Source organism: Mirounga leonina, unplaced genomic scaffold (genome assembly GCF_011800145.1).
Source record: "Mirounga leonina isolate KUSES-001 unplaced genomic scaffold, KU_Mleo_1.0 Mir_94, whole genome shotgun sequence".
In the NCBI taxonomy this organism is placed as follows: domain Eukaryota; kingdom Metazoa; phylum Chordata; class Mammalia; order Carnivora; family Phocidae; genus Mirounga; species Mirounga leonina.
The window spans coordinates 39,794,910-39,822,516 of record NW_023270855.1 but is presented as its reverse complement, the minus strand read 5'-3'; the positions used below and the strand labels follow the sequence as shown (position 1 = coordinate 39,822,516).

The 27,607-nt window shown below is 35.9% G+C and overlaps 1 protein-coding gene and 1 non-coding gene across 2 annotated transcripts in view; one reads left to right on the top strand and one right to left on the bottom strand.

The window, feature by feature from the left end:
* DOCK3 (dedicator of cytokinesis 3) overlaps nucleotides 1–27,607 on the top strand; it is a 477,354-nt gene that overhangs the window by 137,186 nt on the left and 312,561 nt on the right. The window contains exon 4 of the mRNA XM_034997521.1: nucleotides 4,292–4,388. Coding sequence (XP_034853412.1) covers nucleotides 4,292–4,388 — 97 coding nt within the window. The remainder of the gene's footprint in view (nucleotides 1–4,291; nucleotides 4,389–27,607) is intronic.
* LOC118006098 lies at nucleotides 5,233–5,336 on the bottom strand. Its single transcript, XR_004677940.1, has one exon. It is a non-coding gene; the product is annotated as a small nucleolar RNA U13 (small nucleolar RNA).

The window sequence follows — 27,607 nt, the reverse complement described above, 5'->3', positions numbered from 1 at the left end:
CTCCCTCTGCCTCTCTCTCTCTCTCTCTCTCTCTCTCATGAATAAATAAATAAAATCTTTTTTAAAAATTTCATTTATTTTAAATGTTGAATAATATTCCCATATATCCATATTACATTTCATTATTCAGCCATCAGTGGACACTTTGTTCATAATACTTTTTTTTTTTTAAGATTTTATTTATTTATTTGAGAGAGAGAGAATAGAGACAGAGAGCACGAGCGGGAAGAGGGTCAGAGGGAGAAGCAGACCCCCCGCTGAGCAGGGAGCCCGATGCGGGACTCGATTCCGGGACTCGATCCCGGGACTCCAGGATCATGACCTGAGCCGAAGGCAGTCGCTCAACCAACTGAGCCACCCAGGCGCCCCCATAATACTTTTCTTTTGGAAAATTTCTAGTTGGTTCTTCTGCATATTCATTGGCTCCTGTTTTATTTGTGTTTGCTTGTGTTTCATACTTTTCCTTTTTTAAATGGAAGTTACTCATTACTCTAAACATTATAAACATATAAAAATGTCAGACTTTTATAAAATTCTGAAAAGATTTTTTAATATTATTTTTAAACCTTGACCATTTTATTTACCTATGTTTTAGAATTTTGGTTTTTAGAAGTGAGAGATTTTGTTTTTCCCTTCCTTCTCTTCCTCTCAGCACATCTGTCTAGTGCTTATGCAGTTACCTCTGCCTGCTCCCAAGGCCCCAGTGTAGAACCAAGTCCTTCAGCAGCATTTTAGATTTCCTTAGGCATAGCTATACTGGGGCCAAGGCAGATCATGACCTTAGGCTGTGTGGAGGAGGGGACTGCTTTAGGCCCAATCTGTTTAGCCCTAGAGCTTGCTAAAAGCCATAGTTCCAAGTGAGGTTCAGTAGCAGGTTTTTCTACTTGGCCTATGGAACAATGTGTTTGTAATAATACTATATCTGAATTTTAGGAGTTTTTAGGATATGGGGTATTATGATCCAAGAAAAATAAGTCAGTTTTAGTTTCAACTTAGATTAGTTAAATTGAGGTGAGTCCAAAGCCTTAAAATTTTAAAATAGGAACATTGTAAATTTCCCATAGATCTCCCTATTTAAAATAGCTGAACATGTAATAGATGAAACTTGCCACTTTATTCCACATTACATCACTGGTTTTTGATGTAGTGTTCCATGATTCATTGCGTATAACACCCAGTGCTCCATTCAGTACGTGCCCTCTTTAATACTCATCACCAGGCTAACCCATCCCGCCAACTCCCTCCCGTCTAGAACTCTCAGTTTGTTTCTCAGAGTCCATAGTCTCTCATGATTCATCTCCCCCTCCAATTTCCCCCCCTTCATTTTTCCCTTCCTGCTCTCTTCTTCTTCTTTTTAAAATATATAATGTATTATTTGTTTCAGAGGTACAGGTGTGTGATTCAACAGTCTTACACAATTCACAGTGCTCACCATAGCACATACCCTCCCCAATGTCTATCACCCAGCCACCCCATCCCTGCCACCCCCCACCACTCCAGCAACCCTCAGTTTGTTTCCTGAGATTAAGAATTCCTCATATCAGTGAGGTCATATGATACGTGTCTTTCTCTGATTGACTTATTTCGCTCAGCATAATACCCTCCAGTTCCATCCACATCGTTGCAAATGGCAAGATTTCATTCTTTTTGATGGCTGCATAATATTCCATTGTATATATACACCACTTCTTCTTCATCCATTCATCTGTTGATGGACATCTTGGCTCTTTCCATAGTTTGGCTATTGTGGACATTGCTGCTATAAACATCAGGTGCACGTACCTCTTTGGATCCCTACATTTGTATCTTTGGGGTAAATACCCAGTAGTGCAATTGCTGGATCGTATGGTAGCTCTATTTTCAACTTTTTGAGGAACCTCCATACAGTTTTCCAGAGTGGCTGCACCAGCTTGCATTCCCACCAACAGTGTAGGAGGGTTCCCCTTTCTCCGCCAACATCTGTCGTTTCCTGACTTGTTAATTTTAGCCATTCTGACTGATGTGAGGTGGTATCTCATTGAGGTTTTGGTTTGGATTTCCCTGATGCTGAGTGATGTTGTACACTTTTTCATGTGTCTGTTGGGCATTTGGATGTCTTCTTTGGAAAAATGTCTGTTCATGTCTTCTGCCCATTTCTTGATTGGATCATTTGTTCTTTGGGTGTTGAGTTTGATGAGTTCTTTATAGATTTTAGATACTAGCCCTTTATCTGATAGGTCATTTGCAAATATCTTCTCCCATTCTGTCGGTTGTCTTTTGGTTTTGTTGACTGTTTCTTTTGCTGTGCAAAAGCTTTTTATCTTGATGAAGTCCCAATAGTTCATTTTTGTCCTTGCTTCCCTTGCCTTTGATGATGTTTCTAGGAAGAAGTTGCTGCGGCTGAGGTCGAAAAGGTTACTGCCTCTGTTCTCCTTTAGGATTTTGATGGACTCCTATCTCACATTGAGGTCTTTCAACCATTTTGAGTTTCTTTTTGTGTGTGATGTAAGGAAATGGTCCAGTTTCATTCTTCTGCATGTGGCTGTCCAATTTTCCCAACACCATTTTTTGAAGAGACTGTCTTTGTTCCATTGGACATTCTTTCTTGCTTTGTCGAAGATTAGTTGACCATAGAGTTGAGGGTTCATTTCTGGGCTCTCTATTGTGTTCCTTTGATCGATGTGTCTGTTTTTGTGCCAGTACCATGCTGTCTTGATGATGACAGCTTTGTAATAGAGCTTGAAATCCGGAATTGTGATGCCACCAGCTTTGCTTTTCTTTTTCAACATTCCTATGGCTATTCGGGGTCTTTTTTGGTTCCATACAAATTTTAGGATTATTTGCTCCATTTCTTTGAAAAAAGTGGATGGTATTTTGATGGGGATTGCATTGAATGTGTAGATTGCTCTAGGTAGCATTGACATCTTCACAATATATGTTCTTCCAAACCATGAGCATGGAACGTTTTTCCATTTCTTTGTGCCTGCCTCAATTTCTTTCATGGGTATTTTATAGTTTTCTGAGTACAGATCCTTTGCCTCTTTGGTTAGATTTATTCCTAGGTATCTTATGGTTTTGGGTGCAATTGTAAATGGGATTGACTCCTTAATTTCTCTTTCTTCTGTCTTGTTTTGGTGTATAGGAATGCCACTGATTTCTTTGCATGATTTTATATCCTGCCACTTTAGTGAATTCCTGTATGAGTTCTAGCAGTTTTGGGGTGGAGTCTTTTGGGTTTTCCACATAAAGTGTCATATCATCTGCAAAGAGTGAGAGTTTGACTTCTTCTTTGCCAATTTGGATGCCTTTTATTTCTTTTTGTTGTCTGATTGCTGAGGCTAGGACTTCTAATACTATGTTGAATGGCAGTGGTGATAGTGGACATCCCTGCCACGTTCCTGACTTTAGGGGGAAAGCTCTCAGTTTTTCCCCATTGAGAATGATATTCGCTGTGGGTCTTTCATAGATGGCTTTTATGATATTGAGATGTGTATCCTCTATCCCTATATTCTCAAAATCATGTCCCCCAGCTAAAATCACTGATTTTACACTTTAATTTCCTTCTTAGATTCATCACTGTTTATATCTGTATGTTGTGATTATTTGTCTGTTGATTCTCTAATCAGAGCAAGAGCTCTCTGAAGATAGGGATCCTGTCCACTTTTGTTCACTGATAAATCCTTGGCAATTTAGCACAGGGAATGGCACCATTGTGGATGCTACTTATGAGGTAAACTGAGGGAATCCCAGTACCTTTCTGATCCTCACCAGGATCAGATTTCCTCTACCAGGCCCAGAATTCTACTACCAACACAATTTTCTAAGAAAGCACAATATCAGTATAAGGGATAGTTTATAAAATTTTTCAAAAACCAGTGTCTGGGTCCCTTTCCCTCCATTTCCATCAGATCTTTTATACCAAGAGCATAAGCTAATTTGTATTACTAGTAAATGTTAAAGGACACAAATAATTTAAAAAATGAATTTGAGCAAGACATGGGCAATATATGGTCTTTGTTTAAAGAAAAAAAGGCTCAAAAACGGTCTTTAAAAAGGTCTTTCTTAAAGACACTATTTCTAAAAGTAAAATTGAGGACTTACGTAGCAAAACTCAGGTGTTTTTTCATTAATTTAGGTCATTTACACTATTGCACTATATTATGGCAAAAGAATCTTGAGTCAGTTGGATGTATCTCTCCTTTGTATTTGCATGAATTTAAAATTTGAGTTACACACATTGAAAAGGTCAGTAGATAGCATTCTGGTATTTTATCAAAGATAATGTGGCTGTTTGTTGTGGCTCTGGTTCTAGGCAGTATGAAACTGTGGTTCCACTTGAAGATTCTATTGTGACTGAGGTTACAGCAACTCTACAAGAATGGGCCAGTCTGTGGAAACAACTCTATGTGGTAAGTATTGATAAGTAGCTTACTAGATATTTAAAGTTCCATTAGAAAAGTGAAAAAAATTTATCTTACATATGCTAATTACAAATTTTTAGATTTCTGAATATTTGCAACTTTGTTCCTAATATTAACCGAAATATGGTACACTAAGTGTTGTTCAACCTGAAGAGAACACATTATTTGTATGCCTTCAGTTCCATAACATCAGGGGTTTTAGCTGTCTTACCCACTGCTGTAGCCCTAGAAGCTTTCATAAAACAGGTGTTTCCTGAATGAATGAACAAACTTAAGAGTTTCATTGTGAACCTAAAGGTGGGTAAAGGCCAAGAAGTTTTATCAACAGTTTCTAATAGCTACTAAGCTTATAGGATATGCCATATATGACATGTTTCGCTAAGTCCACAATTAATAAAAAGATTAATAAAAACCCAATCCATATCCTCTGGAAACTTGGAGAGTAGAGGGAGATAGGACACAAAAAAATCTGGCTGAAGTAAGTGACAAGGTTTGGGTTCTGTTATTTCATCAAGATGGAATAAGCACATTCTGTTATACTCCTCTTACTAATTACAACAAAATCCTGGACAAAACCCATAAATCATCTACCAGAAAACTCTGAAAGTAAAGGAAAAGAAGGTGGAGTGACTAGGGACATTTGAACTCAAGGATTGAGTGAGTTCCCTGATTGTTGTTTTTTCTTGCCTCTCATATACTTTGGCCTGGGCTTCTCTCTAGAGAAGCCCACCACCTGGAAATACTAATGGGTGCACACAAAAAGCACCAAAGAAAGCCTTTTCTTTTTAGCCAAAGGATGGCTCAGCAAGACAGAAACCTTCTTTTTCCTTCACATCGGACGGGTAATGTGCAGAGGTTGTAACAAGGTTTGAGTGAGGTACATGTCATACAACAGTGTGAACACCGTATCATCATGCTTATGAACTACAAAAGGATCAAGACAGAAACCTTTTAACCTATCCTTTATGTTCACTAGAGAACATTGCAATAAAAGCTGCACTCCCTTGTACCCTCCCAAACAGGCATTACAATAGTGGAATTGGTGACCAGAACTCCCATCTTACACACCCACTCTTCCCCACACCTGCAGTAACAAGGTGTCCCTCTCCAGTGGAGCCTTAGACCAAACTCTGACTTCTATCCCTCCCCACTACAGTAATGAGACAGTGCCTCTCTTCAGTGGGTCCCTGCAGGAGGATTCTGACTGCAACTTCACCAGCACTTGCAAAGTGGCACCTTCCCCAGCAGAGCCTGTGGGTGGGACTCTGGATTTCACAACTACCCAGTGTTAACAAGGTGATACCCTTATTTTGCAGAGTTCTGTGGGCAAAACTCTGACTTCCTCCTGTGCTCTGAAGTAAGGAAGAAGCATCCCTCCACAGAGGAGCCTGTGGTTAGAACTCTTGATTTCCACTTCCCTTGTAATAATAAGTGGGTCCCTCTGCAGCTGAGCCCTTAGGCAGGACTGACTCTCACCCTCTCCCCATTAATGAGACAGTGCCTCTCTCTCTAGTACATGATGTGAACAGTACCCTGTTTTTCATCCTTGCCCTGCTGAAATGAGGCAGTGCTTCTCCCCACCCAAATCCATACTGAGTATAAGTGAAGTGGAGTTCTGCTATCTAGGTAACACACTAATGGGGGGAAACCATAAGAGCACTGGAAAGACTTTATATACTAAATTGACATTTAAATCACAGCCCAGAAAAGTAAGCCTAGGATTGCCTTCTGAACTTAAGCAGATTGACCACCTGCTAAAATAGAAGATTTAAATAGGAATCAGAATGTCATAGGATAATACTTAAAATGTCCAGTGTACAGACCAAATTTACTTCACAAATGAAAAATCAGGAAAATCTCAACTCCAATAAGATAAGATAATCAATAGATGCCAACTTTGAAATGACACAGATGTTGGAATCATCAGCAAGGATCTTAAAGCTGTTTTTGTAAAATTGTTCCACCAAGCAATTAGAGACACTCTTGAAACAAATGAAAACATAGGAAACTGCAGCAATAGAAGTAGAAAACATAAATAATCAAATGAAAATTTTAGAACTGAAAAATACAGTAACCAAAATTTAAAAATTACTGGGTAGGCTCAATAGCAGAATGGAAAGAACAGAGGAAGGAATTAGTGAACTTAAAGAAGGATCAATAGAAATTATCCAATCTGAATAATGGAGTGAAACTAAATGGAAAAGTAAGCTTAGCCTCAGAGACCTGTGGGACAATAACAAAAGATCTAACATTTAGGCATTAGAGTACTAGATGGAAAGGACAGAATGTGGACCTAAAAAAATTTTGAAGAAATAATGGCTTAAAATTCCCAAATTTGGGGGCACCTGGGTGGCTCAGTTCATTGAGCAACTGCCTTCAGCTCAGGTCATGATCCCAGAGTCCTGGGATTGAGTCCCACATTGGGCTCCCGGCTCAGTGGGGAGCCTGCTTCTCCCTCTGATCCTCTCCCCTCTCATGCTGTTTCTCACTCTTTCTCTCTCTCTCAAATAAATAAATAAATAAAATCTTTAAAAAAAAATTCCCCAAATTGGCGAAAGACATAAGTCTACAGACTCAAGAAGCTGAGTGAACTCCAAACAGGATAAACCTAAAGAAATCTGTGCACAAATTGTTGTTAAACTTCTGAAAATTAAAGCAAAAGAAAAAATCTTTATATGCACTGTTGTATTTGTGTATTTAAAAAATATATATGTATATTAAAATTTTTATATATTTTTAAATTCCAAATTAATTAATATACAGTGTTAGATTATTTTCAGGTGTATAAGATAGTGATGCAACAATTCTATACCTTACTCAGTGCTTATCATAAGTGCACTCTTTTTTTCATGTTTTTAAAAAAATGTCTTTAAATTTTACTCAGCTAACGTACAGTGCAATATTGGTTTCTGGAGTAGAACTCATCACTTACATACAACACCTAGTGCTCATCACCACAAGTGCCCTCTTTAATACCCATCACCCATCTAGCCCATCTCCCACCCCCTTCCCTCCCTTAACTCTCAGTTTGTTCTCTGTCATTAAGAGTCTCTTATGGCTCTTATTAACACACTGTGAATTGTGCAAAACTGTTGAATCACAGATCTGTACCTCTGAAACAAATAATACAATATATGTTAAAAAAAAAAAAAGATAGCAGGAGGGGAAGAATGAAGGGGGGAAATTGGGGGAGAGAACCATGAGAGATGATGGACTCTGAAAAACAAATTGAGGGTTCTAGAGGGGAGCGGGGTGGGAGGATGGGTTAGCCTGGTGATGGGTATTAAAGAGGGCACATTCTGCATGGAACACTGGGTGTTATACACAAACAATGAATCATGGAACACTACATCTAAAACTAATGATGTAATGTATGATGATTAACAAAACAATAAAAAATTAAAAAAAATTAACACACTATTAAATAATCCATGGATCTCAAGAAATAAAAAATATGTTGAATGTAAATGAAAACATAATATATTAAAATGTATGGGATGCAGGGGCGCCTGGGTGGCTCAGTTGGTTAAGTGACTGCCTTTGGCTCAGGTCATGATTCCGGAGTCCCGGGATTAAGTCTCGCATCGGGCTCCCTGCTCAGCAGGGAGTCTGCTTCTCCCTCTGACCTTCCCCCCTCCCATATTCTCTCTCTCTCTCATTCTTGTGCTCTCAAATAAATAAATAAATAAAATCTTTAAAAAAAAATAAAATGTGTGGGATGCATTTAAAGCAGTGCTGAGAGGGACATTTATAACATTAAGTGCATATAATAGAAAAAAAAACATGATGTCAAATCAGTAATTGCAGATCCTACTTCAAGAATCTAAAAAAAAGAAGATAAACCCAAGTAAGCAGAATGCAGGAAAAAATAGAGCAGAAATTAATGAGATTAAAAATAGAAAAACAAGAGAAAAAAATGAAACCAAAAGCCAGTTTTTAAAAATATCAATAAAATTTATGAACATCTACCAAGACTGACAAGGAAAATGGGAGAAAATAATAATTACCAATATACTGGGACTAAAGAAAGAGATTCACTGTAGATTCCACTGACATTAAATGGGTAATAAAAGAATACTATAATATGTAAGTGAGAATCTACCTGAATAAAACAAATCCTTGAATCACAAAATCACCAAAATTCACCCAAGATAAAATTGGTAATCTTAATATCCAACAGCTATTAAAGTAAATTTATGAAAGTCCTTCCAAAAATGAAATGACTAGGCCCAGATGGTTCCACTGGTAAATTCTACCAACAGTCTAAAGAAGAAAAACCAGCAGATCGTATCATTGTCAGAAAAAGCATTTGAGAAAATCCAACACTCTTTAATGATAAAAACTCTCAGCAAGGGGCGCCTGGGTGGCTCAGTTGTTAAGCATCTGCCTTCGGCTCAGGTCATGATCCCAGTGTCCTGGGATCGAGCCCCGCATTGGGCTCCCTGCTATGCAGGAAACTAGCTTCTCCCTCTCCCACTGCCCCCGCTTGTGTTCCCTCTCTTGCTGTGTCTCTCTCTGTCAAATAAATAAATAAAATCTTAAAAAAAAAAAAAAAACACCTTTCAGCAAACTAGGAATAAAGTGGACTTTTTCACCCTGAGAAAGGGCATTTATGAAAACCTACAGCAAATGTCATACTTAATGGTGACCATCTGCTTTGGGGAACAAGGTTGAGGATGTCTGCTTTTAACAGTTTTAACAGTTTTACTCAGGTTAGTACTGGAGGACTTAACCAGTGCAGTAAGGCAAAAAAAGGGAAGAACGGACATACAGATTAGAATGAAGAAAAAAAGCTGGTCCTATTTGCAGAGCAGACCTATTTGTAGAAAATACAAATCAAAACTGCAGTGAAATATCACCTCACACCAGTCAGAACTGGCCACATAGGAAATCCCAAAGAATCTACAAACAACAAAACCCACTAGAATGTACAAAAGATACTCCTAAAACAATTAAGTTTGTAGTTACAGGATAGCAAATCAAAATACTCTTTTTCTTTCAGTCAGTCAATTAATTAATTATATTGCCATATATTAGCAATGGATAATTGGAAACCAAATTTTTAAAACAATACTATTTAATTAAAGGCCTAAATATGAGATATGAAACCATAAAAATCCTAGAGAAGAACACAGGCAATAACGTCTTTGACATTGGCCATAGCAACTTCTTTCTAGATATGTCTCCTGAGACAAGGGAAACAAAAGCAAAAATAAAGTATTGAGATTTCATCAAAATGAAAAGCTTCTGCACAGCAAAGGAAACAATCAACAGAAGGCAACCTATGGATTGGGAGAAGATATTTGCAAATTGCCTATCTGGTAAAGGATTAGTATCCAAAATACATAAAGAACTTAAAAAAATCAACACAAAGGATGAGCAGAAGACATGAATAGACATTTTTCTAAAGAAGATGTATAGATGGCCGATAGACACACAAAAAGATGCTCAAAACTCATCACCAGGAAAATACAAGTCAAAACTACAGTGAAATAATCACCTCACACCAGTCAGAATGGCTAAAATCAACAACACAAGAAACAAGGATGCAGAGAAAGGGGAACCCTCGTTCATTCTTGGTAGGAATGCAAGCTGGTGCAGCCACTCTGCAAAACAGTATGGAGGTTCCTCAAAAAGTTAAAAATAGAAGTACCCTATGATCCAACAATTACACTACTAGGTATTTACCCAAAGGATACAAAAATACTGATTCAAAGGGGTATATGCACCCCGATGTTTATAGCAGCACTATCAACAATAGCCAAACTATGGAGAGAGCCCAAATGTCCATTGACTGATGAATGGATAAAGATGTGGTATCTATATACAATGGAATATTACTCAGCAATCAGAAAAATGAAATCTTGCCATTTGCAATGACATGGATGGAGTTAGAAAGTATTATACTAAGCAAAATAAGTCAGAGAAAGACAAATATCATATGATTTCACTCATATGTGGAATTTAAGAAACAAAGCTATAGAGAACAAACTGATGGTTACTGGATGGAAGGTGGGTTGGGGGAATGGTTAAATAGGTGATGGGGATTAAGGAGTGCACTTGTGATGAGCACCAGGTATTGTGTGGAAGTGCTGAATCACTAAATTCTACACCTGAAACCAATATTACACTATATGTTAACTAACCTGAATTGAAATGAAAACTTGAAAAAAAGAAAAAATAATGGTGTTTTAAACAAAATACACATTTATTTCTTTTTCAAGTGAGCACAGGCATTCTGGATTTGGTATGGCGGCTCTACAGTTGTCAAAGACTCAGGATCAGAAATGTTCTGAATAAATTAGAGCTGCTATTTGATGCAATAGCTTAGAACATTTAAAATTTGAAAAATCTTTCAGGTGTGCATTGAGGCCAGTGTACTCACTGATTTTCTAGAGACATGGAAAAACTTGAAAGTGGGAGGCTTGTGTTGGAAAGAGGACAACTGCAAAGAATATTTTTTAAAAATATTTTATACCTAAAGTTTGAAATTGCCATGGTAATTTTTAAATTTACCTTCTGATGAATGGAATGTTGGAATGTTGCCTTTCTTTGCCATCTTAACAAATTGCAGTGTTTCTGGTTAATTCTTTTAAAAGTATTGTTGGGACGCCTGGGTGGCTCAGTCGGTTAAACGGCTGCCTTTGGCTCAGGTCATGATTGAGTCCCGAGAAGCAGGCTCCCTGCTCAGAGGGGAGTCTGCTTCTCCCTCTGCCAGCCTGTAGCCCTGTTTGTGCTTGTTCTCTTTCTCTTTGACAAATAAAAAAAAATTAAAAAAATATAAAAGTATTGTTAATATGATAAGTGTCAAATGATTGTTATTCTATTATGAATGTAGGAGGTCAGTCGTAGCCAGTGAAATTCAAAACAAATGAATACACATCTTCAAATAACTCTTTCTACTGGGAGAGAATAAAAATTTGTTATATTACTAAAATCAGTAAGAGAGCTAAACATTCTCCCTTTGTTTTCCCTACTTAATTTCAAGCCATATAGTTCTTTTTAATCTAACTTTCTAAGAGCAAAGTAACTACCTAGCTGTCCTCTGAGAAAGAGTATACTTAAGAACCAGAATGAATCTAGGTTAACAACTTTTAAAGTCTAATTTATCTGATTCTGAAAACAAAAGAAAAATAAAAGACGAAGAGTAAACTGAGAAACAAGTCTCAACATATGTAACTATAAAGATTAACATCTTTCTGTATATAGATTACATAAAAATCAGTAGGAAAACCAGTAAGAATACCAATAGATAATCAGCAAAGATACAAACAAGCCATTCACAAAACAATACATTAAGGAAATAGTCTTACTAGTAAGAGATGTAAATTAAATCAGTGAGATAATGAGATAACCCTAACCATTCCCAGATATTCTCCTTCATATTAACAGGCAAGAAAGTGAAATTTATTTTTATTTTTATTTTTTTATTATATTCAGTTAGCCAACATATAGTACATCATTAGTTTTTAATGTAGTATTCAGCTATTCATTAGTTTTGTATAACACCCGGTGCTCATCACAACATGTGCCCTCCTCAATACTCATCACCCAGTTACCCCATCCCCCCATTCCCCTCCCTTCTGTAACCCTCAGTTTGTTTCCTGGGGTCCAGAGTCTTTTATGGTTTGTCTCCCTCTCTGATCTCTTCCCATTCCCATTCCCTCCCTTCCCCTGTGGTCCTCCGCGTTATTCCTTATGCTCCACATGTGAGAGAAACCATATGATGATTGTCTTTCTCTGCTTGACTTACTTCACTTAGCATAATCCCCTCCAGTTCCATTAAAAAAAAAAAAAAAAGGAAGTGAAAATATTTGCTGGTGGATATCAAGTTTTAATTAGCACATCTGAAAAATAATTTAGTAAAAGCCTTAAAATTCTTCAGACTTTTAAGTAATAAAAGTAATTCTAATTCTGGGAATTTGTTTTAAGATAATAATGTTAAATATGAGAATGGAGTGACTATTTCATAAATATTTACATGGAAGCAGTATTTGCAGTAGCAAAAATAAATTTACTTATCCAAATGTGCCAGCTGTAGTCCAGTTAAGATATAGATGTGTTAGTGCTTACATTAAATAGTATATTATATACTATTGTTTAATATAATATATATAATATATATTAATGCTTACATTACATAGTATATTATATATTATTATATAATAAAGTGAATTTATGTAGAAATTATATATAAAGTATAATCTCACCTGCATTATGAAAATATATTTGGAAAACACATGAAGAAAATGCACCATAATTTTAATGAGGATTAATTGAGGGGCCAAGATGTTAGATTCTTTTTTCTGATCAATTTTAAAAATTTTGAATTGTTAATATATATTATTGTTAGGAAAAAATAAAACTTTCATTGAAATAATAAATGATATCGTGAAATACTACTACCAGTGTTAAGTGAAAAAGATATATATACAAGAGATTAAGGTAGGAGATTATACTAGTTAATTTGCTATGTTTAGCTTTTATCACAGTATCAGCAAATATATATTAAATTCTAGAGAAAGGGCTTTGGACATGGGTCTTAAATCTGAGCCTTTCATCTTCTGTGTTAGGCTTCTTATTAAATCGTAGATTTATATTACCCATTTATACACAAAAATTATTTCAGAGAGTTGTTAGAGATGAAATAAAATTGCATATAAAGCTTCAAACACTAAATCAGTGTTGATTATATTATCTTGTTTTTGATATGAATTATATGTCTCTCCAGGTATACATAATTGACATCTATTTTCTGATATAGGTGATATTTAGAATGATAGCAGTTTCATCACTTAAGAAGCTTTTCTCTGTAGAGAAATAAATAGACTCAATGAAGTGGACTTCATTTATATAATGAGGTATAATGGACTGCTTGGATAAGAGTGTATGTATACTTGAGCCAGGATAGAAAAACCTCCATCCTTCTGAGGCAGATAAAACCTTAATTTCCCATTCCAGTAATCTTACTTTGATATGAAAACCATCATTTATGGAAAATGGCGACATCATTACTCATTCCTGTCAAAAACAAGATTGTGAAATTTTAAATATTTATGCTACAAGTACTTTTTAGTTTTTTAAAACAAAAACACATTAGAAATCACACACGGGGTTGCCTGGGTGGCTCAGTTGGTTAGGTGTCTGTTCAGTTGGTTAGATGTCTGCTCAGTTGGTTAGGTGTCCGTTGGTCATGATCCCAGGGTCCTGGGATGGAGCCCCACATGGGCTCTCCGCTCAGTGGGGAGTCTGCTTCTTCCTATCCCTCTGTGCGTGGTCTCTCTCTCTCTCAAAAATAAGAAAAAATCTTAAAAAGAAATCATACACAGAAGGTATCTTTCTCTTTTTGCCAAGATAAAAATTGAGGGCAATTATTAATAAAACTAGAAAATATATTAGAATTATCTTTATTCTTCATTTTTAGAGTTATCACAGCAATGGAAAAAAGAAAATTTTCCAACAACTAAGAAATCTTCATCAAAAAACTATATAGGTGTTTCATTTTATTTTTTTATTTAAATTTATTTATTTATTTATTTTATTATGTTATGTTAGTCACCATACAGTACATCATTAGTTTTTGATGTAGTGTTCCATGATTCATTATTTGCATAGAACACCCAGTGCTCAATTAGCCAAGGTATAGTACATCATTAGTGTTTGATATAATGTTTCAATGATTCTTTTTTTTTATAATGTTCAATGATTCTTTAGTTTAGTATAATACCCAATGCTCATCATATCACATGCCCTCTTTAATGCCCATCACCCAGTTACTCCATCCCCCCACCCACCTCCCTTTTCACAACCCTCAGTTTGTTTTCCAGAGTCAAAAGTCTCATATGGTTTGTCTCCCTCTCTGATTTCTTCCCATTCAGTATCCCCCCCCCACCCTATTGTGCTCTGCACTATCCCTTATGTCCCACATCTGAGTGAAGCCATATGATAATTGTGTTTCTCTGAGTGACTTACTTCACTTGGCATAATACTCCCCAGTTCCACCCATGTCGATGTAAATGGTAGGTATTCATCCTTTCTGATGGCTGAGTAATATTCCATTGTATTTATGGACCACATCTTTTTTATCCATTTGTCTGTTGAAGGGCATCCCAGCTCTTTCCACAGTTTGGCTATTGTGGACCTTGCTGCTATGTACATTGGGGTGCATGTGCTCCTTCTTTTCACTACACCTTTATCTTTGGGGTAGATACCCAGTAATGCAATTGCTGGGTCATAGGGTAGCTCTATTTTTAACATCCTGAGGAACCTCCATATTGTTTTCCAGAGTGGCTGTACCAGTTTGCATTCCCACCAGCAGTGTAAGAAGGTTCCCCTTTCTCCACATCCTCGCCAACATTTGTTGTTCCCTGTCTTGTTCTATGAGTGGGTTTAACAACCAATTATACTGTCTGTTAAGGTGACACTTACAGGGGTGCCTGTCTGGCTCAGTCAGTATAACATGTGACTCTTGATCTTAGGGTTGTGAGTTCAAGACTCATGTTGGGCACAGAGCCTACTTAAAAAAAAAAAAAAGACACTTTTATGAAATAAATGTAAAATGATGTGTACTTGCATTAATTTTGGGCTATGAATTTTCCCTCAAGTGTATAACTGCAGCATTTCATAATTGTAGCTAAATTGTTTTAGTCATTTATTTGTACTATTTTAGGATGACATGATATTAGAATTTTTGCTTTCACATTAAAAACACATTTGAGTATCTGTAACGAAGTCTACCCTGTAGTTTACTTTTCCTTTGTGATAGAGTATACCTTAACACAGCAATATTTTCATGTTATAGGAAGATAATTAACACACATTTCTAATAGAACATAGAGATTAAAGATATGCTTTATAACAGTTCTACTTTGTATTGAATAAGAAGTTTTTAAATTTTTTTCAGGAATCCCTAAGAAATGAACATTTCCTAGATTTTACTAGAAATAAGGTACAGCTCTCTAAATTCTGCTGTATAATGTCTTTCTAATCTTTGGAAGATTAAATTTGTAAATTGAAGTTGGCATGTCATGGGGTCCATGTAAAGAACAGAAGATGTAAAATCCATTTTTATGGTCATCCTAAGAATATTGATTTGCCAAGTTTATAAACATACATTGGTTTCCTTACATCATCGTATCTTTTGGGTCCAATGAGAGGAATTCAGCAGAGAAACATTGTATAGTGACTAAGTGCATGGGCTCTGGAGAGATACTCCGAGTGCAAATTCTGATGCTACAACTTGGTAGCTGTGTGATTTTGTGCCTCTTAGTTTTCTCCTAGGAGATAATAATGGTGTCTATCTCCTAGGGTTGTGATGTCGCTTAAATGGTATGAAAGTTTAGAATGGTACCTGGCACATTTTTAAATGCTTGATTAAATGCTTACTCATTATTTCATTTTTGTTGTTATTTAATAGGAATGATATTTACTGTTGTAGGAGTCTGTTCCTAAAGCAAGTCTTCTATCTTCTTTAGTCCTACATCTTTACAAAGATATCCTAGCCTCCATCCCACCTATCCTAAAAATATTAATCTTTAGAAGTGCAAGCTCTTTTTCTTGCTGCCTTTTCAAATATATTTTGTACATAACAAAGTGATAGTTTTAAAAGATTTTCTCTCCAAGTATATTCTGTAAATCAGTGTTTTAATGACTTTTAAGGCTGGTATTTTCTTTTTTTTGTTGTTGTTGTTTTTTTGTTTTTTAAATTTTATTATGTTATATTAGTCACCATACAATACATCACTGGTTTTTGATGTGGTGATCCACGATCCATTGTTCTTGTATAACACCCAGTGCTCCATGCAGTACGTGCCCTCCTTAATACCCATCACTGGGCTAACCAATCCCCCTCCCCCCTCCCCTCTAAAACCCTGTTTGTTTCTCAGAGTCCATAGTCTCTCATGGTTCATCTATCCCTCCAGTTCCCCGCCCCCTCATTTTTCCCTTCCTTCTCCTAATGTCCTCCATGCTATTCCTTATGTTCCACAAATAAGTGAAACCATATGATAATTGACTTTCTCTGCAAGGCTGGTATTTTCAATTGAAGATAACTTTTAGTATATTTTATTTTAGCTAGGTTTATAATCTAAAATAATATTTTGGCAGGCATCCTTGTGGCTATCCAGTATCTCCACTCCTCTTTTTCCTTATTAAAAGAGCCCCAAACAGTTTAGATTGGCAGTGTGTACAGCTAAAGTACCTATCTTTTTAGACTCCCTTGAAGCTAGGAGAGATGGTGTGATGCATTTCTGGTCATGAGCTATAAGCAGAAGTTTCTACAAAGTGTTTTCTGGAAAAGCCATTGTATTTCTTATAACAAGTGAATTTACTACATCGGTATATGGTGGAGCTGCTATCTTATTACTAGGAGATGGCATTTATGAGGGTAAAAATCACCTTCCAAGGATTGCAGAACACAAAAATAGATGTCTTAGATATTGCTGACACTGTACAATCACTGTAAAAGCTGTAGACTACTTTGGAATTTTTTGTTATGTGAAAAACTAATTCTCTACTTGGTTAAATCCTTTTATCAGGTTTATAAAATGCAGACAAACACAAATCTAATTGATTTATGAGGTATCACTGAAGGAAGAGTGAATTAACTCATTACATGATTGATTACCACTACTTTTATTTTTTATTTTTTTAAAGATTTTATTTATTTATTTGACAGAGAGAGACACAGCGAGAGAGAGAACACAAGCAGGGGGAGTGGGAGAGGGAGAAGCAGGCTTCCCGCGGAGCAGGGAGCCCGATGCGGGGCTTGATCCCAGGACCCTGGGATCATGACCTGAGCTGAAGGCAGACGCTTAACGACTGAGCCACCCAGGCGCCCCTACCACTACTTTTAATTCACTAATTTTGTTTTTCTGTAAAACAGTGGACTTGCCTTCATTATTGTCTGTATCTGTTGAAATGGAAAGAAAGATATTTTTAAATTGTTTATATACAAGTGCATATTTTAAATTTACTTTTTCTTTCAGATTTAAATTTCACTGACGAGTATTTTACTCTTATAATACATAGCTTTTATAGTAGACATATTCAACTTACATTTACTTGAAAATTTATAGACTCCATGAAGACATGATAACTGAAGAAAAAATAACCTAAGTAGTAGATATTATTTCATTTTATTATACTGCCTTTTTTTTTTTTAAAGATTTTATTTATTTATTTGACAGAGAGAGACACAGCGAGAGAGGGAACACAAGCAGAGGGAGTGGGAGAGGGAGAAGCAGGCTCCCCGCAGAGCAGGGAGCCCGATGTGGGACTCGATCCCAGGACCCTGGGATCATGACCTGAGCCGAAGGCAGTCGCTCAACCGACTGAGCCACCCAGGCGCCCATTATACTGCCTTTTTTAATGGGCTAAATTTTCTTTGTGAAGTACATTTTTATTTCAGTATTCTTTTTGAAAGTATTTGCAAAAGAAATGATAAATTAGGTTCCTGGATTACTTTTATATCATCATTGGGGAATAGTTGTGATAAAATAACATCGGGATAGTTGTATGGAAACAGAATGTTAAAATTGGACTATTTCTGCCTTACATACACTTACGTTCTATTTTAAGGCCCAGGACTACTCCCACTACCACCCACATGCAAGATATGCTAAGAAACTGTGAAGCATGTTTGGTTAGCAGTAGGTCAATTTAATGAAATATGTGTAACATTTGTCTACTAAAAACTATAAAATATTACTGAGAGGTTAAAGAAGACCTAAATAAATGGAGCAAGATGTCATGCTTGTGGAGTGGCAAACTCAATTTTGTTAAGATGTCCATTCGCTCCAAAATTAATACATGCATCAACACAGTAAGTAACAAGCAAAATTTCAGTGGGCATTTTTTGGCAGAAATTGATTATGTTTATTCTACAATATATATATGGAAACATAAATGGCTGGAGTATCCAAAGCAAACTTGAGGAAGAACCAAGTTGGAGGTCTTTGTATATGTGATTTCAAGACTAACTATGAAGTATAGTAATCAAGACAAAAAGTATTGACAAAAGGATAGGCATATACATCAGTGGAATAGAGACCATAACTGACCAGACAGATATAGTCAATTAATTTTTTTCATTATTTATAAATTTAAGATGAAGATTGTGTATAATTTAAGGAGTGCAACATGATGATCCAATACATACATAGTTGGTGAAATAAGTACTAGAGGCAACCTCATTAACATGTCACCTCCTCTTCACATAGTTATCATTCTTTGTGTGTGATGAGTGTCCCTGAAATGTATTCTCTCAGCATATTTTTAGTCATCAGTGCAGTATTATTAAGTATAGTCATCATGCCTGTATATTAGATCTCTGGATTATTCATCCTATGTAACTGTAACTTTGTACCTTTTCAGCAACATCTCCCATTTCCTCAGCCTACTGATCTACTCTCTGCTTCTGTAAATTATTCTTTTTTTAGATTCTGTATATGTTATATAAAAGTATATTTTAAAAATATGTGTGGGGCGCCTGGGTGGCTCAGTCGTTGGGCATCTGCCTTTGGCTGAGGTCATGATCCCAGGGTCCTGGGATCGAGCCCCGCATTGGGCTCTCTGCTCAGCCTGCTTCCTCCTCTCCCACTCCCCCTGCTTGTGTTACCTCTCTTGCTCTCTCTCTCTCTCTCTCTCTGTCTCTCTGTCAAATAAATAAAATCTTTAAAAAAAATATGTGTGTGTGTGTATATATTATAATATCTGTGTAATCCTAAATGATATACACTTGTGCAGGTGTTTATATGGTAAAATTACTCTGTACAAACTTTTCTACAACTCCCTTTTATCTCTTAATATGTTTTCACATTTATTCATGTTGTATTTTTTATATTATATTAGTAGTTGTTCATTTCATGATTATATAGTATTCCATATGACTATGCCATATGTATCCATTCCACTGTTGGTTGACATTAAGGTTAACTCCTTTTTTTTTTTGCCCATGTTCAGGAGTGAGACTGGTCTATAATTCTCCTTTCTCCAGTGTGGACTTGGTCTGGCTTTGGTATCAAGATTATACTAACATCATAAAATGAATTGGAGAGTTTTCTCTCTTTTTATTTTCTAAAAATTTTTATGTAAGATTGTGATTACCTGTTTCTTGAATATTTGATAGAACTACCTTTAGGATAGTGTTTTCTTCATGAGATGATTTTTTAAATTACTGGTTCTATTTCTGTAATGATTTTGGAATCATTCAGGATTTTTTGGGTTATTTTTGATTTCTTTGTTCTCGGAATTTTTCTATCTCACTTAAGTTTTTAATGGTAAAGACATAAATTGCCTTTTGCAATAATTACTTCCTGTTTTCATTCCTAATATTTATTTTTGCCACCTTGTTCATCTCACTCAGACTTGCCAGAGGTTTGTCTATTTAATTTTTAAATTTTAAATTTTATTTTATTTTTTTAGATTATTTGAGAGAGAGAGAGAGTGGGGAGAGGGGCAGAGGGAGAGAGAGAATCTTAAGCTGACTCCCCGCTGAGCTTGGAGCCTGACTCTGTCCTGATCTCATGACCCTGAGATCATGACCTGAACCAAAATCAAGAGTTGGATGCTCAGTTGAGCCACCCAGGAGCCCCTCTATTTTAGTAACCTTTTCAGGTAATACCTTTTGGTTTTGCTAACCCTCAATTATAGTCTCATTTTCCATTTATTTAATTTGTGTTCTTGTTTTTATTTCCTTCCAACATCTTTTTATGGGTTTAACCAGTTTTTCTTTTTCCAACTTACAAGTTGGACACATAGTTCATTTTTAAAAAATTCTTTCCTTAGACTTGTCTAGCCTGCTATTTAACGAGCCATGAGTTCTTTGATTACATTTGTCAGTTCTAGAAATTCTTTGGTTACTTTTTAGAAGTTTTAATTTTAATTCCAGTTAACATACACTGTTGTATTAGTTTCTGGTGTATAATATAGTAATTCAGCACTTCCATAAATCACCCTGTGCTCATCACAAGTGCACTCCTTAATCCCCATCACCTATTTAACCTGTCCACTCCACCTACTTCTCCTCTGGTAACCATTTTGTTCTCTATAATTTAAAAGAGTCTGATGACTAAAATCAGCAACAGCAGAACAACGGATGTTGCTGAGGATGTGGAGAAAAAGGAACACTTGTGCACTATTGGTGGGAATGCAAACTGGTATGGCAGTTGTGGAAAACAGTATGGAGGTTCCTCAGAAAGTTAAAAATAGAACTACCTTATGATCTAGCAATTGCAATGCTAGGTATTTACCCAAAGAATACAAGAACACTAATTCAAAAGGGATGCATGCACCCTGATGTTTATAGAAACATTATTTACAATAGCAAAGATATGGAAGCAGCCCAAGTGTCCATTGATTGATGAATGCATAAAGAAGATGTGGTGTGTGTGTATATATATAAATATACACATATATATATATGTATATATACACACACACACATACATACAGTGGAATATTATTCAGCCATAAAAAAGATTGAAATCTTGCCATTTACGACATGGAGGGAGTAGAGGGTATTGTGCTAAGTGAAATAAGTCAGTTGGAGAAAGACAAATACCTATGATTTCACTCATATGTGGAATTTAAGAAACAAAACAAGCAAAGGGAAAATAATGAGAGACAAATCAAGAATTCTTTGGTTATTTTTTAAGTCTGCCTGGTTAATTTTTACAGCCTTTTCTTCTTGGTATTTACCCATTTATTTCTTTAAACATATTGTAGATGCCTATTTAATATTCTGTGTATGATCATTTCAGTCTTCAGTTTTTGTTGTTCTGATTAAGTTGTCTTTTTATTTGCTGACTCTTGCTCATATTTGCTTGTTTTAATCCTGGTTTTGGTGTTTTTTTATTTTGAGCTGATGTTCTTTGGGGCTGTAACTCTAGGAATTCTTTAAAGCTAGGGTTAAAACATTTCTCAGAAAATTTGCATTTGTTTTTGCCAGGTTCTTGGGGTATTACCTTTCTGGAAACATGTTAAAATTTAGATTGAGGTTTCTTGGTAGGAATTGCATTAAATGTGTAGATTGCTTTGGGTAGCATAGACATTTTAACAATATTTGTTCTTCCAGTTGATGACCATGGAATGTTTTCCATTTCTTTGTGTCCTCTTCCATTTCTTTCATCAGTGTTTTATAGTTTTTAGAGTACAAATCTTTTACCTCTTTGGTTAGGTTTATTCCTGGGTGTCTTATGGTTTTTGGTTTGCTGTAGGGATCAAGACAGTATGATACTGGCACAAAAATAGACACATGGATCAATAGAACAGAATAGAAAACCCAGAAAAGAATCAGACTATATGGTCAATTAATCTTTGGCAAAGCAGGAAAAAGTATTCAGTGGGAAAAAGACAGTCTCTTCAACAAATTGTGCTGGGAAAACTGGGCAGCCACATGCAAAAGAATGAAAGCTGACCACTTTCTTACACCATACACAAACTAAATTCAAACTGAATAAAAGACCTAAATGTGAGACAGGAAACCATTAAAATCCTAGAGGAGAACACAGGCAGTAACCTCTTTGACATCAGCCATAGCAACTTCTTTCTAGGTGTGTCTCCTTTGGCAAGGGAAACAAAAGCAAAAATAAACTATTGGGACTTCATCAAAAGAAAAACTTCTGTACAGAGAAGGAGACAATCAACAAAACTAAAAGGCAACCCTTGGAATGCAAGAATATATTTGCAAATGACATACCTGATAAAGGGTTAGTATCCAAAATATATAAAGAACTTATAAAACTCCAGACCTAGAAAACGAATAATCCAGTTAAAAAATGGGCAGAAGATAGGAATAGACATTTTTTCCAAAACTGATGGCCAACAGACACATGAAAGATGCTCAACCACCCTGATCATCAGGGAAATACAAATCAAAACTACAGTGAGATATCATCTCACACCAGTCAGAATGGCTAATATTAACAACACAAGAAACAACAGGTGTTGGTGAGGATGCAGAGAAAGGGGAACACTCTTTCACTCTTGGTAGGAATGCAAGCTGGTGTGGCCACTCTGCAAAAGAGTATGGAGGTTCCTTAAATAGTTAAAAATAGAACTACCCTATGATCTAGCAATTGCACTACTGTATTTACCCAAAGAATGTAAAAATACTAATTCAAAGAGATACATGCACACCGATGTTTATAGCAACATTATCAACAACAGTCAAATTATGGAAGCAGCCCAATGGCCATTGACTGATGAATGGATAAAGAAGATGTGGTACACATACACACACACACACACACACACACACTAGAATATTACTCAGCCATTAAAAAGAATGAAATCTTGCCATTTGCAATGACATGGATGGAGCTAAAGTGTATTATGCTAAGTGAAATAAGTCAGAGAAAGACAAATATCATATGATTTCATTCATATGCAGAATTTAAGAAATGAAACAGATGAACATAGGAAAAAGGAGAGGCAAACCGTAAAACAGACTCTTAACTATAGAGAACACATTGATGTTTACCAAAAGGGAGTTGGGTGGGGGGATGGGTGAAATAGGTTAAGGGGATTAAGGAGTGCACTTGCTTTGATGAACACTGGTTGTTGTATGGAAGTGTTGAATCACTATTTTGTACACCATAATATTACACTGTATGTTAACTAACTGGAATTTAAATAAAAACTTGAAAAAATTTAGATTGGGCTTTCTTAAACTATAACAGTAGAGTGGATTCCCTCCTCAGACCCATGGGAGTGCTCATTTGTGTTAGTATTCCTTCTTGTGCCTCATTCCATCCATAGCCAAGGCTGAGACCCATATCTCGTCCTGTGTCTCTCTCTGCATACTGGGATTTTATTTCCTCCTCATTTATTCACTGAGGTTATCTGCCTTCTAGAATCCTAGCCTTCCAGGGTTTAATCCCACCTCCCACCTAGCTCTGGCCTAAAGATACTTGGCTAAAACCCAGAGATTGGCTGGTGCCCCCAGAGTAAGTGCAGATGCAATGACAAATTCCCTGTATTTTGATGTTATAGTAGTTTCTGGCTTTACTTTCTTACCCACTCAGTCATATATTTGATGTTTTGCTTTCATTTTGATGTTATTTATTATTTATAGGTTTTATGTGGAGGGTTATCGCTATCTGATTTGTGATAGTCCTACATTTTAGAGTAAGTGTTCTATGCCTCTGAAAGCTGTTTCTTCTTTAAACAGCTCTCCCCATGGGTCCTCTTCCCTTAACAAAAACTGACCATCATTTATTGATGGACTCTATGGATTCAGTGCTGTTTATACATTTATAACCATTTTCTACTCATAGCAGCCTTGTAAGATGGCATTAACATTCTCACTTTATACTCTGGTAAATCGCACAGCTAGGAAGTTACTTAAGGTAACTTGGTAACACACTACCTCCCTTTTTCTTCCTCTCCCAGATTTTACTAGATAGGATTTGATGGGTGAACAAATCTGAGGTATTCTTTTTGCCTCAAACCTTGTCTCTAACCAAATCCCAGAAAGATTCACTGTATTTTTACATTGTAAAAGTAATCTTCATTACTTCTCCATATTTGACTTCATGTGAGTTCACAAATAAAAAACCAGTATCTTCTTCAAATATGAATTCTTTATGGACTACATAATGGCTTTTACTTTTTTAAAAAATTTATTTATTATGTTATGTTAATCACCATACATTACATCATTAGTTTTTGATGTAGTGTTCCATGATTCATTGTTTGCGTATAACACCCTGTGCTCCATGCAGAACGTGCCCTCTTTAATACCCATCACCACACTAACCCATCCCCCCACTTCCCTCCCCTCTAGAACCCTCAGTTTGTTTTTCAGAGTCCATCGTCTCTCATGGTTAGTCTCCCCCTCCGATTTCCCCCCCCTTCATTTTTCCCCTCCTGCTATCTTCTTCTTCTTCTTCTTCTTCTTTTTTTAAACATATAATGTATTATTGTTTCAGAGGTACAGGTCTGTGATTCATCAGTTTTACACAATTCACAGTGCTGACCATAGCACATACCCTCCCCAATGTCTATCACTCAGCCACCCCATCCCTCCCACCCCCACCACTCCAGCAACCCTCAGTTTGTTTCAAAGCATGCTTTCAATAGGAATGCCCTTAATATTTCAGGCAAACATTGGTGGATTGGCTGGGAAGCTTGAGTTCTCTCAGAGGCAGCCCCAGTGGGGTCGCATGTCCTCTTTTCAGAGCATTGGGCAGGCAAGTTACGCCCAAGGACATTCTTTCAATGAGACATAACCACCTCTGAGGCTTGCTTTGTAAATTTGAGTTACAACAGCAACATATTTAAAAAGCTTAAAATATTACAATACTTTCCTAATTCGTGGGAAATGTTTTTACCTAACAGGAGCTGAAAGTGATTATTTCAGGTATGAAATGTTCAGTAAGGATCGAAAACTTGGAGGAACACAGCAGTTTTAGAGCTGGTTCAAAGGGTATAAATCTTTGTTTCTTTCTCAAAAGACTAAATTGGGGCTAAGAAATTCTGTTATTATTGTTGATAGAAAAGAGTATTTCCAAGAAAGCAGATGTCTGCTTTTCTCAAAATTCTCTCCTAGAGAAGGACCCATTTAAAAAAAAAAATAACCCTCTTTTAGAAGCTGCATATATTTTCTTGCTGTTATCCTTACTACAAGCTCTAAATGATGACTCTGATGTATGTGTGCTGTTAGCTTCTCCATGCCCTCTGAGGATGATGACACTTGTGCTCAAATTATCATTTCAAAGCAGTATTTACTCATTTGTGGGACTTCACCCAACCCACAGCTGAGCCTGCCTTGACTGTGATTCTGACTTTTTACTGAGGACAGCTGCATATTTCCTATGCACTATTTTTTTTTTAAGCTCATCAGTTCATCAGCCACTCTTCTATTTGCATTTTGTTCAGAATTAAAAAAAATATTTTTAAAAAGCAGAACATGATTATATTTCAATATACAACTTCTGTACAACCAAAAAGTAAAACATCTCAGTAAAATGTTGGCAAGAAAATGTAGTATTTCATTTGCAATGTATGGCAAATTGTTAACATCCTTAGTCATAAAGATCTCTGGGAAACCAGTAACAAAGACACTAATATTTAAAAACAACAATAACAACAGATTGCCTTTTACAGAAGATGTTTTAGGGAAATATGTGAAAATAGGAAAAAGTCCATGATTGGAGAGACTCCAATAAAAAATAAGAAATTTTAGTACCCATGCACTAGCTGTAACAAGATTGTATTGGTGCATACAGATATTTTAAGAACCACACATTGTCAAAGGCAGATTCCCTGAGTCTTCAGTATAACTTCTTGGATAATTAGATTCTCTATCTTTACCTTTATGAGTCAGAGTTGGGTTTAATTTATTTTGGCTATTTGTGATATGAAATTGAATAAAAACAACTAGCCTAGTATTGATTTTGTGAAATACAGGTTGATTATACTGCCATATATTTGGTTGGTATGTTGCAGCTTGAGTGCTTGGCATCCATTTTTCCATTTTATCTTTACTACCTTCAAGAAGTCAGGCAAGGAAGATTGCTTTTTCTCCCCCTGCCTTTGTTTATAGATAAGGAAACTGAGAATTAGAAAATTAAGAATATCATAACCAAGCAGAAGGAGATAAATTTTGCCTAGAGAGTAGGAAAAATGGAACTAGAATCTGGGTATACTGCTTTGACTCCAAGTTTTCCATGCTGAGAGATTTAGAGTCAATTAAACTGACCAAATTCACAATACTTGTTAACCATTAATTGTAAAAATTTTTCATTGTAACATCTGGATAATGCTAATAAATGGACAAATTATAATATTGTACTAAGCCCTTTTCCTTAATATTTATATATTTGTTTCAAATTTTGATCCATAATGTTACAAATAAATAGCTATTGTTTAAATACGGAAAAAGAACCTTTCTGCCAACAGAGAAGAAAATATTTGTAGGTAAAAAAAAAAAAAAAGAAAAGAAAATATTTGTAGGTAGATATTGATACTCAAATTAATTTGACTTCAAATTGAAACTTTTTTTTTATTCAGTTAGCCAACATACAGTACATCATTAGTTTTTGATGTAGTGTTCCATGATTCCTTAGTTGCGTATAACACCCAGTGCTCATCACATCATGTGCCCTCCTTAACACCCATCACCCGGTTACCCCGTTCTCCACCCCGCTCCCTTCTGTAACCCTCATTTTGTTTCCCAGAGTCTAGAGTTTCTCATGGTGAAACTTAATATAAAACACCTTTCTTTTAAAAACTGACATTTAATGAGCATTAGGTTTCATTTCTAATTATTTTAGCCCCTGTAATCTAAAATCACCTAGTTGGTGTTTCAAATCTTGGATGATTTTAGGATTGCCTTATTGTGAAAATAACTCTGCTAATCTGTCAAAACCAAATGCTGGGACACTTTTCCATTGGGTGTTACTAAAAACAGAGCGTGGGCTTCTTTTTCTCTCCTCATTTTGAGCACTTCCATAGCAACACATTGTTAAAATAGAACAATGTGTTTCAGGGAGGGTTTTTTTGTGTTTGTTTGTTTAAGACAGCATTTCTGTTTACCAAATCTGTGGCACTCAGGTAAATATTTTAAGAAATGCTTCCATTGTTGAACACCAGACAGAATATCAGAATACACCAGATGGATACTTTCAAGTTTACATCCAGAAACCTTCTGATACATGACAGATTGTTTGTATTATTCCCTAAATATCTTTATTAAATTTTAAATATTTGTATTAAAACATGCAACTGAGCAATGTGTGAGGATTTGTTTTTTTACTTCATTAGGTAAATTTAGAAGGAAGGATTTCTAATATACTTACTACTAACATAACCAAATTTTCACTCTATAATTTCCTTACTTTATTCTCTTTTTGTCTCTCTGAAAGCTTATTTGCAACTTAATTTTTTTTTCTTTTGGTTTGTTTTTTGTCTTTATTTTATGGCCTCTCAGGTTTTTTTTTTTCTTTTCTGTAGATTGTTCTTTTTCTCTCCTACCCTGCAGTCATCACATATTTTCTCACCTGTAGCAATTCTTCCTTCAATATGACTTTCAGCTTCTTCTCTTTCTATCCAGTCCCACTCCTGTCATCTGAAAATTCATCCTCTCTGGTAAGATTTAGTTTGTTTCTTCTTCTAACTATTCATGTCACTCTTCTTTTATTACGTTATTCCTCTACTTGTAAGCTCTCCTTGACTGGGTTGTCTTCTGCGGGAAGAATAGTGGC